The sequence below is a fragment of the Colias eurytheme genome, chromosome 28 (genome assembly GCF_061535395.1).
Source record: "Colias eurytheme isolate Ceu_HAF_F1 chromosome 28, ilColEury1 Martin Lab GWU primary, whole genome shotgun sequence".
In the NCBI taxonomy this organism is placed as follows: Eukaryota; Metazoa; Arthropoda; class Insecta; order Lepidoptera; family Pieridae; genus Colias; species Colias eurytheme.
The window spans coordinates 4,030,552-4,044,150 of NC_143007.1; the positions used below are offsets into that span (position 1 = coordinate 4,030,552).

General features: G+C 36.4%; 1 protein-coding gene across 1 annotated transcript in view; it reads right to left on the reverse strand.

The window, feature by feature from the left end:
- Positions 1-747: 747 nt before the first annotated feature.
- Positions 748-13,599, reverse strand: part of Pdk (pyruvate dehydrogenase kinase) — a 46,434-nt gene continuing 33,582 nt past the window's right edge. Inside the window, exons 2-9 of the mRNA XM_090117473.1 lie at positions 11,664-11,721; positions 7,663-7,812; positions 6,053-6,237; positions 5,527-5,721; positions 4,904-5,070; positions 4,551-4,665; positions 3,497-3,606; positions 748-2,469 (exon numbers count right to left, since the gene is read on the reverse strand). Of these exons, the coding sequence (XP_089973599.1) occupies positions 2,338-2,469; positions 3,497-3,606; positions 4,551-4,665; positions 4,904-5,070; positions 5,527-5,721; positions 6,053-6,237; positions 7,663-7,812; positions 11,664-11,721 (1,112 nt within the window). The 3' untranslated portion in view covers positions 748-2,337. The remainder of the gene's footprint in view (positions 2,470-3,496; positions 3,607-4,550; positions 4,666-4,903; positions 5,071-5,526; positions 5,722-6,052; positions 6,238-7,662; positions 7,813-11,663; positions 11,722-13,599) is intronic.

A 13,599-nucleotide genomic window follows, 5' to 3' on the forward strand; every position in this document is an offset into this window, starting at 1 on the left:
AAGTTATCACATACCAAACGTAAATTTAACCTTAACGAAGTTTTGGTCTTTTCATTGAGCCAAAACAATAAATAGCACAAATTATGTATGTCTACATACATATAGGAAACGGATTATTTTTTGGCCATATTGGTAAATTATTTAAAATCGAAAATATTAACATATAACCCAACTTTTTTGTAGTCAAGTTGTCAATAAATTTGCTGTCTTGCTCATTGTCTATAGAAAAATACGGGACAGCTTTATTAAAACTTAAATTTAACACCGAACATTCCACATATACCCGTCCCGCTCACACAACACACGTGGGAGAGAGACAGCACCACGCATACCTGCTTCAAATTTGGTCAAACCATCATACGATACACGTACTAGTAAATAATTAAATATATATATTATTACAATCAAAAGGCGACAAGTAATATCAGCCAACCCGCACTTGGCCAACGTGGTGGATTATGGCCTGTACCTTCATAATATGGATTGAATTCATTATAAAAATTGGTTGTCTGTAAAGTCGGTTTACTGACGATAGTTGAACGTGACAACGTCCGATTGTGCTTCTTTGTCGCTCGTTCCGCACTCTCGCTTGCACTTCAAGCCTTACATGGAACGCCTCAGAGCGAGGTAACGCCGCATGAGTCATGTTTTTTCGTGCGTGCAGCCGGCTCTATCGAATTATAAGACGTCGTCACGTCAAAAGGTGTAGATAGGTTAACTACACAACATTTGAACTTCAAAAACGGACACACAATTAGACGTCAAAGTGGCATGGCATGATATCTATTGGCCAACTATCGTTAGCGAAAAAGAGACTGAAGTAAAATGTGGCTAATTAGCCACATTTCAATGTGCCACCCACGGAGCTCTTATAACCTATCTACACATTTTAATATTATCATTACCTATATCCCTGCAGTGGTAATATAATCGGCTAGTTATTATAATTATTATTACAATAATTTGTCCTTTTTACCTCTACACGTATAATTAAATAAATAAATAAATAATAAATAAATAAATATTATAGGACATTATTATACAAATCGACCTAGTCCCACAGTAAGCTCAATTAAGGCTTGTGTTGTGGGTACTAGGCGACGATAAATATAATATTTAATAAATACATATATAGATAATAACACCCAGACCCAAGAACAAATAATTGAGTTCATCACACAAATATTTGCCCTGACCGGGGATCGAACCCGGGACCGTCGGCTCAGTAGGCAGTTACTTTACCACTGCGCCAACCGCGTCGTCAATACATATTATTACAAAAAATAATCCTCATACATTTATCTCGCTCATGCACGATATGTGCGAAAGAGATGAAGAACCAATTTAAGTTATACCTATGTACCAAGTTATACATATTACCAAAAATTGTACATCTATCTCGCTCGTGCACCATATGTGCGAAAGAGATAAGAATCAATATACATTATACATATGGCAATCATTTCTCACAACAAAATAAGTTATTAAGGTTAGTGCACACATTACAAAGATAATTATTATAGAAAATTCAAAGTACGAATATTTTGCATTGTAAAATTTGTGTGTGAAAAATGGTCTAAAATAGATGAATACAATATCTTTATTAATATATTTTAAAGTTGTATGTGTGCACTAACCTTTAGGGTCTACATACATCTAGCTTTGACAGCATATGTATTTAGTCCCTTAATAAATTTACTACATTTATTCGTAATACAATCTCTCACTTTTTAGTCAATATATGTGGGGGAGTAACAACATCTATCCGTGCATGTGTAACTAATATTTCGTGTGAAATAACTACGCTTTATACGGAATAGATTACTAGTTCTCATTTTATTATATGTATTTAATATACATATTTAAACTAAGTCATATATCTATACGACTACAAAAATACGCAGACTGCTACAACATAAGGTATACCAGCGGGACAGACTTCACCAAAATCTACCTGCAAAAGATAATAATAACTTAGTATATAAGTTCAACCAGTAAATGTTTATTTTAAATAATCATCACTTGATACTACGACCTTTATATCCCCCCTCCCTGTCATATAATAACACTATCAAAAGTAGTATTAAACATCCCGCTCGAAATACTCTATATAAGACATACATAGCGCCACCTACATTACTATACACAATGTAACTCAGTACAAACACTATGTATGTTAAACAGCGCCACGTACCCCGCTATCTCTATCCCGCTCGCACCCACACGCACCGTCACTGCCCACTATCTCTATCCCGCTCGCACCCGCACACTACACTATACTACACTACACACTCACCGTCACTCCCCACTTTCGCCGTCCCGCTCGCTCCCACAGCGCTACGCCGAGTGCGAGAGGGACGGGCGCGGCACGGGCGCCGACCAGTCCGCCAGCACCGGCCCCGAGCGGTAGAACTTGCTCGATGTTCGGTTGAATATTGGTAACAGTTCGTTCGCTTCGTTTGATAACGCCTGTAATAGAAGAATTACAAATAAATAATCTTAATATATATAAATCTCGTGTCACAATGTTTGTCCTCAATGGACTCCTAACCCACTTAACCGATTATAATAAAATTCGCACACCATGTGCAGTTCGATCCAACTTGAGAGATAGAATAGTTTAAACATGTAGGTACCACGGGCGAAGCCGGGGCGGACCGCTAGTTTTATTATAAAATGTAGAATTAAAAATTAAATATAAAGAGCAAAACTGGAGATATTCCTGTTTAATTCGAGAAATATATAAAATGTGTGACATTCATTCCAATCATTGACTCAATTACTATAATTGTAAAATGAAGCGTTTAGCATATATAATATTAAAACTATACAGGGTGTCCCACTGTTGGTATAATAAGCTCAAAGGAGGTTATAGTTTTGCATACGCTGAGTACGTGAAAAATACTTATAAAATTCCAGACGCAGTTTTTTTTTCAAATAGATGAATACATAAAACTCTATGTGTACACCCATAACAAGCAACCCGCCCAGCTTTGCCACCAGCACGTGACCTATCGTTTAAGATTATGTTTCCATAGATAAAATGCTCACATTAGCGAAGCGGTATATGCCGGCTGCGCGAAGCTAGAGAAGACAACATAGATTTTCAGAAAAAAAAATTGCAAAAATTTTTTGATGTAATTTTGTTGTTTAAGTATTTTTTACGTGATCAGTGTATGCAAAACTTCGCGTCCCTTCGCGCTTATTATATCAATAGTGGGACACCCTGTATACATTTTTCAATCTCAAAAAACATTTATTTAACCTAACCTTTGGAAACACATTTCAATCATCAAAATACAAAACGAAATTATTTTTCATCGGTTTGAAAAGCTTTTATAAGGCTAATGTAGGTTTAAGCCCATTTTAAACAAGATTACTAAACAAATATAAAAATTTCAGAAAAATCTTTAGTCAATCAATTACTGCAACAACATTTTGTTTTCAAAATTTACCTAATAACAACTTATTTAACATTATTAATAACAAAACTTACCTTCAAATAAATAACGGCGTCCGTGCCAAACCCTTCGCAGGACATCAACACCAGATCGCCGTGGAAGTAACGCGCGTACAACCGCGAAATTGGCAGACCGTAGCCGTAGCCTGGAAGAGTTATAAAATTTTAACTAGCAGTCCGCCCCGGCTTCGCCCGTGGTACATATTTACGTTTTCTCTACATAAGAACCATCCTCGTATTTCAAGGAATATAATAAAAAAAGAATTAACGAAATCGGTTCAGCCGTTCTCAAGTTATGCGCTTACCAACACATTTTGGGATTCATTTTTATATTATAAGATTTAAGTGTATTGTTTTGTAAGTGGTTGGGTAATATTCATAGGTATATTATTAAAGGTAAAAATAAAATAAAATCTTTATTATATTATAATGTTTAATTACCATGTTAATGGGTTACCATATTATACTGTAACCAAGTTAACGCATAACCATATTATTCTGTAACCATGTTAACGCATAACCATATTATACTGTAACCAATTTAATGCGTAACCATGTTATACTGTAACCGAGTTAATGCATAACCATATTATACTGTAACCAAGTTAATGCTTAATCATATTATAATATAATCAAGTTAATACGTAACCATATTATAGTGTAACCTTGTTAAAGCGTAACCATATTATACTGTAACCACGTTAAAGAGTAACCATATTATACTGTAACCACGTTAAAGCGTAACCATATTATACTGTAACCACGTTAAAGCGTAACCATATTATACTGTAACCACGTTAAAGCGTAACCATATTATACTGTAACCACGTTAAAGCGTAACCATATTATACTGTAACCACGTTAAAGCGTAACCATATTATACTGTAACCACGTTAAAGCGTAACCATATTATACTGTAACCACGTTTAAGCGTAACCATATTATACTATAACCACGTTAAAGCGTAACCATATTATACTGTAACCACGTTAAAGCGTAACCATATTATACTGTAACCACGTTAAAGCGTAACCATATTATACTGTAAACACGTTAAAGCGTAACCATATTATAGTATAACCAAACTTACCAGCCAGCGGAACGGTATGTGAATCAGACTTTGAAGGTTGCGGCGCCGTACTGTACATGTACTTGAACAGAAGGTCTGTCACACTGCGGGGGATACCACCGCCGCGGTCTGACATCTTAAAATAACAAGTAATTTCATTGAAATGTTGGCTTTCGTTATCTATAGAACGGTAAGTAATTATATAGTAAATACTTAAGTGAATTTATAAACAGTATAAAAAGTATAATTTTTTGATGAATTAATAAACAGTAGATGAAATAATAACATTTATGAATGTTCGTAATCTGCAATTTGTTTACATAATATATTTTTTTATATTGTCACAATATCCTAACTTTGCTCGAAATACTCACTTTGACCGATATATCCTCCTTCCCCTGTACAATGTTGACAGTGACCGGCGGCGGTGAATTCTCGTATGTCTCCATGACTGCTCTCATTGCATTCTTGAATAGCTCGAACAGCATGTGATAGAGATGGGATGGTACGTAGATTATCGGCATTGGACGTTCGCTTGGCACTGGAAAAATTGGAAAATATTATAAAGCGAGAAGAGTTTGTTCTGCGCCATACCCCACTAGGCAATTGACTTCATACCTTGTTTCTCGATCTCTGTTAAAAGGGTAACGACCCTCAAAATATCATGAATGAATTTCATACAAAAATGGACAAAACACGGCAGATGTAGCCACCCAGATGGCCGGAAGAGCGTGTTAGCATGCCTTAGGTATGCTATAGTTTTATTAACCTCGTGGGTTCAGTTCATGAACTCAAACTCAAACATTTATCTATACTTCTATAGGTACTAATACTAATACATAATATTATAAAGCTGAAAAATTTGTTTGTTTTTTTGAACGCGCTAATCTCAGGAACTACTGGTCCGATTTTAAAAATTCCTCACATAGTTCTATATACTCACCATTGTTCTGACACAAATTACCAACCCATTTACCCATTTTACATATTAACTTACCACCATTCTGCAATAGCTCCAGTTCCGGCGACGCCAAATAATATCTATCGCAGAGAAACCTTGCGTTTTCGTACGCGTCCCGCACTACCGCTGCGACGTCACACGCCGGGTCTATGGAGCCGATGTGACGACCTCCATTGCCCATACCGTTCACTGAGGCTTGTTTTGAGCCGATCTGTTCGCCGAAGAGAAGCGCTGGAAGGGATAAATAAATAAATCATTTATTTTCATATTATAATTTTACAAATCAAAGTGACCCATGCTATGTTTTGATATAGAATTAATGAAATAAGGTATTAGCATATTGAAGAGCACTGAGCACTATAAATGTGACATCAATTCAATCGATTCGTCCAAAGTCGGATTTCCTGGAGAAATTAACAAAAGTTTATATGATTCTAGCAATTAACTCTGCATAGCAAGATTTGTATGAAATAATAGTCTTGCGCCATTGTTTGTACCATTTCCACATGCCAATTACCTATGATCGCACCCCAAAAACATGTTAAAGCTAAACAAAACTTACTGTGCTGGTTGATCAGCATCCGTATAGATATTCTGCTCATATAGAACCGATCGAGGAAGTATTGTATCGAGCTCTCGATCCCTGGGTCCACTTCATGCGATTCCTTCAGTTCGAGCACGCCTTGCGCCATCGTTTGTACGACGTCCGCGTGGCGGTTGCGTATGTGTATGAGGCGCTCGCAAAACCTGGAAGAGAAGTTTAAGTCAATTTAGCTAACAGAAACTGGTAGGAAAATCTTAAGTCAAAATAACATTGGCTTTGAACATATGCAACAGTATTTTGAATATAGAATAGAATATCTTCCACGATATCAGAGGTAATATAATATCTTGGAATTCGAAGAGGCATAAAGAATGTGGACCCATAATCTGATCTAGTGTTGCATGACTCAAATCTTGCATATAACTTAACTTTTAATTCTTCTTCTTCTTCTTTTTCGTTTATGGCCAACCTTTAATTCAAGAAAGCTGTTAGAGCGAGCGCGCACGAGCAACTTTGTCTCCGCAACTATTTTGTCTCCGCAACTATTTTGTCTCTCCACCCATGGGCTAGTATGAAAGTGCGCGCACGTAGCGACGCAACTCCCCATACAAATTGATGGGAGAGACAAAATAGTTGCGGAGACAAAGTTGCTCGTGCGCGCTAGCTCTTAAAATTTAAACAGACGATACTTATTGCACGCCTCATAAGCGAAGCGTTGAGGTGGGTACTACTGTCACTTCGCGCAAAACATCTGATTTTTCAAACTTAAAATGTCTTTATGTATCATACATTGCACTTGTAAGATAATACATACACACACATATTAAGAAAAAACACTATTTTTAACATTCATGATATTTTTGATGTCATTTTTGTTATTTAACCCATTGACCACCGTAAGGCCCGATCGGGGCGCGACACAATAGATTTTCTATTGTGTCTGTGATTCCGAGGACTGATGGATTAAACTAGTTAAAAAACAGTTTAAAAAAGTTCTGTCTTGGACGTACGTGTGTCTGTATGTGCGGAGGATTTTCTTGTTAACACGATAGCGACCGAAATACTTTACTAATCTTTTTTTTCTCTTACGCTTGAGTATGCTCAGGAATAGAACCCTTTCATTTTTCAGGGTCTGATTCGATGTGGTTTAATTGTTATTAAATAAACAAAAATAATAATTAATAAATAATTATTAAAAAAAAATTATGAGGCGTGCACTTTTGGATTTTCCAAATTTATTTTTGATTTTCATCAATTCTTCGTTAAAAAACACGAATAAGTATTTAACTTTCCACTGCTAATAGCAGAATCCTGCATAAATACCCTATCAGACACATTTATGGCGGCCGTACACGGACTGCTCGAGCAGTAAACGGTTGAGCGACGTACAAGGACTGCTCGAGCGGTCGGTCGTTGACTGCTCGAGCTGTCGCTACAAACCGCGCAGTTGACGGCTTGAAGCGGTCGCGACTGCTCGAGCAGTCATGTGTACGGCAGTGAATAAACGTCTATAGTTCACCGCGCGGTCGCGGCTTCAAGCCGTCGGTCTCAACTGCTTGAAGCGGCCCGTGTTCTTCCACCCTTCGACCTGCTTTTTCCAACAAATTCTATAAAAAACCCATACTTACGAGCTCAACACCGGCTGCTCGGGCTCCATCTTCTCAAACTCAATGATCTCCTCAAAGGACCGCTCGTACCATTGGTTGACGAGGCCCACTGACGGCATCCGCAGTAAATTAGCTGGTAATAGTGCTATCTCTTTCATTATGTTCGCTAATCTGAAATTTAAGAAGACAATTGGAATTTTTAAAACTTTATACGAAAAGCTACCTTTGAAATATGGTATCATTACTAATATTATAAATGCGAAAGTGTTTTGTTTGTCTTTCCTTCACGTCGCAGAACGGTTTTATGATATGATCTTTGTGTTAGATAGGCTCTAGGCTACTACCATAGGCTTTTAACCATGGGTAACGGTATATCATTATTAATGGAGTGCCATAGTAATAAAAGAATAAATACAAATACATAACTTTTAATATTTTAAGCTATTGCATAGCTTCTATCGCGGGCCTTGAGCGCGGGGACCGAATCCAGAAATTCTGTAACGAAAAAACCTCACGCTCCCCACTCCGACGGGCACGGAGGTGTGGCTTGAAGGCATAGCATGCAATAGTTTAACCGCGGCAGTCCCCGAGTGCCACACGTCTTTTTTTATTAGTTTTTGGTTAGTATAATATTCGATACTTTGCTGAAAATCTAATATTATGTAATATCTCGTAACATATTTTATTATTGTTACATAGTTATGTTCAAATTATCTAACATTTCATTAAATATTTGTCTTAATTGTTTAATTAGTAATAGCTAACGAGATGATTGTATATTTGCTTTCTAATTGTGTTTTCTATAGTAATAGTTTATTAATTATAAAATATATTTGATATTATTGATCAACCAATTAATCATAATTAACAAAGAAATATACAACTCTGATTAGATTCAAATAAAAAATTCAAGATAAGGCGTGTATCAGATTTCGTAAACTGCTATTATTACAATACGTAAGATTATATTATTTATCCTTAGTTTATTTCTTTAAACTTAAACATATTTAGAAGTTTTGTAATCGTAATTTTCATCGTTTAAAACAAATCCGTTTCGAAGGACCAATTTTGCCGTCTACAGCAAAATCGTTTAAATTTCAACTTTATATGTTGAGTGTGTAATCTATACTAATATAATAAAGCTGAAGAGTTTGTTTGTTTGTTTGAACGCGCTAATCTCGGGAACTACTGGTCCGATTTGAAAAATTCTTTCGGTGTTAAATAGCCCATTTATCGAGGAAGGTTATAGGCTATATATCATCACGCTACGACCAACAGGAGTGGAGCCACGGGGGTGAAACCGCGCGGAGCAGCTATGCTTGATAAAAGTATTATTCTTATTATAAACTAGATTTTGAGAAGCAAGGAATAAACATTGATTGTATATCTTACAATGTAGTCTCATGGATATATCCATTTAAAAAAGGGGGTGGTCTTAAGCATATATTCCCACGCGATAATCGGATACAATAAACAATGTGTGTAAACCTAGGTCATGTATACACGCTTCAAGTATACTAAGCTTCAAGAAGGCAATAGTTTTGCATACGCTGAGTACGTAAAAAATACTTTTAAAATTCCAGACGAATTTTTTTGACAAATAGATGAATTCTTAAAACTCTATGTGTACACCCCTAACAAGTAACTCGCTCAACTTTGCCACACACGTGAGCTATTGTTTAAGATAATGTTTTCATAGACAAAATGCTCACATTAGCGAAGCGGTATATGCCAGCTGCGCGAAGCTAGAGACAAAAACATGGATTTTAAGGAAATATTAAGCAAAAAATTTTTGGCGTAATATTGTTGTTTAAGTATTTTTTACGTGATCAGTGTATGCAAAACTACAAGTCCCTTCGCGCTTAGTATACCAATAGTGGGACATCCTGTATACACTTTTACTGCGCAGTTGATCAAGGTCAGCATCAGTTTGATGGAAGGTCTAGGCTTACGTGATCACGTAGGTGGTAGCGAGATAAACACTAGTTATATAGGTCGATGCTGCTTGGGTAAGATATAAATTTTAACTAGGAATTAATAAGCTATTCCATGTCACGAAAATGAACCTTAACGCGATTGAAATAGGGAAAACAACGTCTATAGTTACTGTCATAAGCTATCGTGACGTGCAAATTTGTCATCAAATTAAATTGGATTAACCGTCTCCCTGTCCTTACTATCAACCCTGGCACTGGCTCTACACACATCTACATCATACATAATAGGCCCTCTTCACAATGGGCAGCATTGGCCCAACAAATAATCGTCGATGTTTGCCGCCATTACAGCGATTATGAATAAACATCTACAATGACGGTCGATCATAGACATTTGGGTCTTCTACACTATCCTGATTGCCTCTACTCGCCCAACGCTGCCCATTGTGAAGAGGGCCTTATACATAATACGTAACGGTGCATTTTCATTAAACGAACATAGAGCTAGAGCAAGAGCATTATTTCGTGATGTTTTAGTGTAAACGAAAACTGGAATTCAGTGTTGTATTAGAACATTGCATATAATCATTTTGAACTCACTAAGAACAAAGAAAGAATGCTCTACGCCTGTTTACACTAAAATAATTTGACATAGTAGGATTAGAATGAGCATTCGATCGTTTGATGTAAATGGACCTTTACATTGCACACGATCGCTCGGACGTCATTGCGAATGACGTGACGTCTCGTCATCCGACAATTACCGGTGTTGAATAAGCGGCAGGCGGAAATAACCCATCTTTCTATATACCACCAGCTGGCGGGTGCTAAAATTAGTTTAGTTTAGAACCACTTATGTGGTTCGCGAATTCGTGCAATAACTTCTCGTTGCAATCTACATCCGTATCTTTTTTAAGGCTATCATTAGAGCCCTGTACCATGATGTCTTAAAGCAGTATTTTTACCAGTGTAGAAAAATGACATCGCTATAATATACAGTGTGGACGTTTAATTAGAAACACCTAACACGATGAATTAGTCATCAAGTATTAGGTGTTTCTAATTAAACGTCCGTAGGTCGTCTAGCACCATCACTTTCCCACACTGGAAATAATCTAATATATATTATAAAGGCGAAAGTTTGTAAGGATGTATGGATGTATGGATGTTTGTTACTCTTTCACGTATAAACTACTGAACCGATTACAATAAAATTTAGCACACATATAGAAGGTAACTTGGATTAACACATAGGATAGGTTTTATCCCGGAAATCCCACGGGAACGGGAACTATGCGGGTTTTCCTTTGAAAATGCGGGCGAAGCCGCGGGCGGAAATCTAGTACAGCTATAACTGCTATAAGATATCATGATAATCTTCCAGTTTAGCCATCTAATCCATCCAAAAATGAATGCAGTTCTGTAAACCTATTCTGTCTTACCACAATAAACTTTAGACAGGGTTTAACTTTAAGCGCGGGTTCTCTTTAATCTGGTTTTGTCGTATTTCACATATACAACTATTAAAGTGACAGATCCTTGTTTTAAAGTTAGACTGTGTTTTAATTGTTTTGTGGTAAGACCAATTAGGTCTACTTTTGAATCCAGTGCGGTCATTAGAGCAATTGGTATAATCAAGCACTGGACTGCATCACTGGCCTACTATGTATGTATAATGTAAACCAAGCATGGAAGTAAATAACTCATAAATGCTAAGAAGCAGATGTTGTTTACATCTTCTGACTCCTAACTCCTGCTTTTGGTCACGTACTCATGTGGCTGAATCATCAATGAGTACACTACGTTTAAGGCCAATTTAGTATACCCATATCGTTGAATTGTTTCACTGTTTGATATGACATGATATTGTATAGAAAGTTTAACAGTTGGTTATTCATCTACCTGGTCCGGTTATTACTATCATACCCATTCCCTACAGTCAAGAGAAAATGTAACATTTGCCATTAGACATGCCCCAAGAATTATATTATCCTCATAACCATTTAGTAAACATTAAATATATACAAATTACGATACTAATTAAGATATTAACAAACACATGTATTAGTAATTGGAAAATCTTACCTCACTGGTAGCTCCTTCCTGAGGAACAGGTAGGACTTCCGCTCGCAAGCGTTTAGACCTGTAACAATTGATAAATAGCGTTATTTTACAGTGCCACTTATATCATTGCATACAATACAATATAATAAATGCGAAAGTGTGTTTGTTTGTCTTTATTTCATGTCACAGGAGTTGGTTGCTTTTTTATATAATTTTTAGTATATAATTTATTAGGTTTTAGACAAAGCGGGCGAAGCCGCGGGCGGTAAGCTAGTATCCAATATGATGCGCATTTGAATCACTACGACATAATAAATAAATTCCTCTAGATGCCGGTATATTAAAAATAATACATGTAAGACAAAAACTGGTAATTTTCTGTGATCATGAGGTCAAAGAAAATTACTATTCAATCGTAACAGATGAATCTATTTGTTTGCTTACTCCGAAATTACAATTAATCTGCATCAGCAGTTAAACCAATGAAGAGATTCCTGGCAACGTCTGTGTAAAGATAGTTATTTCGCTAAAAATTCCTCATTGATATACAATTAGATTTCAAAAGTGACCGCGATAAATGTTCGTCACGATGAGAAGCAAAGTCGCAGGTCATGGAGGACATTACAACACTCTTTGATACAATTTTTATTCACAGCACATTTTTATTAACATTTAAGCTGATTTTATTCATACTTTCTGGTCACGTTTCTATGCTGTTTTATATTCAATTCTATTTCTTAGGTCGTAGACTATAAAATCACGTAACATGTCGAAGAGTATAGTATACCTGTAGCCTGTAATCGATTTTGCCGACCGTACGGTTTGTTCAACACTCTAGTTCTCAATTGGACCTAATGTTTGCTGAACTAATGGTACATCTTTTAGTTTGAGCTAACACGTGTTGTATAAAATGGATTCCTACTACTATCGACTAAGTATTGTGTAGGTATACTAACTCTGAAGGGATTTCCGGGATAAAACCTATCCTAAGTGTTAATCCAAGTTAGCCTCTATATGTGTGATAAATTTCATTTTAATCGGTTCAGTAATATTTGCGAGAAAGAGTAACAAACATACATACACATACATCCATCCTCATAAACTTTCACATTTATAATATCAGTACCTACGATTTAAAATGGAGCCTCACACCCTAATTATATTGGGCGACAGACTAAAACCTATTTGTTCTCAATATATTCTTTCAGGTCACCGCTCTGCAAAACACTTATTGCTAAGAGCCAGCGCGCACGAGCAACTTTGTCTCCGCAACTATTTTGTCTCCGCAACTATTTTGTCTCCGCAACTATTTTGTCTCTCCACCCATGGGCTAGTATGAAAGTGCGCGCACGTAGCGACGCAACTCCCCATACAAATTGATGGGAGAGACAAAATAGTTGCGGAGACAAAGTTGCTCGTGCGCGCTAGCTCTAAGCGTAAATTTCAATTTACCATCCTATTGTCCCGCCATTTTCCGAGCTAATGATCGAGAAAACTAAATCCTTGGAGACATTATAGCTTCGTTCATGTGATCTAAATTGTCAATCGTTTCAGCTGAATGAACTGTCATTATACCACCGATAAAAATAAATAGTTTTCAAATGTTCACGACCCAACCGTATTTTTAATCACTATTCATAAGAGTTTTCAAACTTCAATTATGTATTGAGACAACAAACTAAGAATAACATAATTAGTAATTATTACTACCTACGTTTTATGTCATACACTACAGGCCCATGTTGAAAAAGTTATGGGTCATTTGAACCACCAGGTGACCTATCTAGAACGATATAAGAGCATAAAATAATAAGATTCAGCACTATGCTGTCACTAGTAAGCTGTCCACCTGAGTGCAGATGAGAATTCAAAATGTCTAAAACCTTAATTATATACTAAAGTCTAAAACCTTCCTCTTGAATCACTCTATCTATTAAAAAAACTGCACCAAAATCCG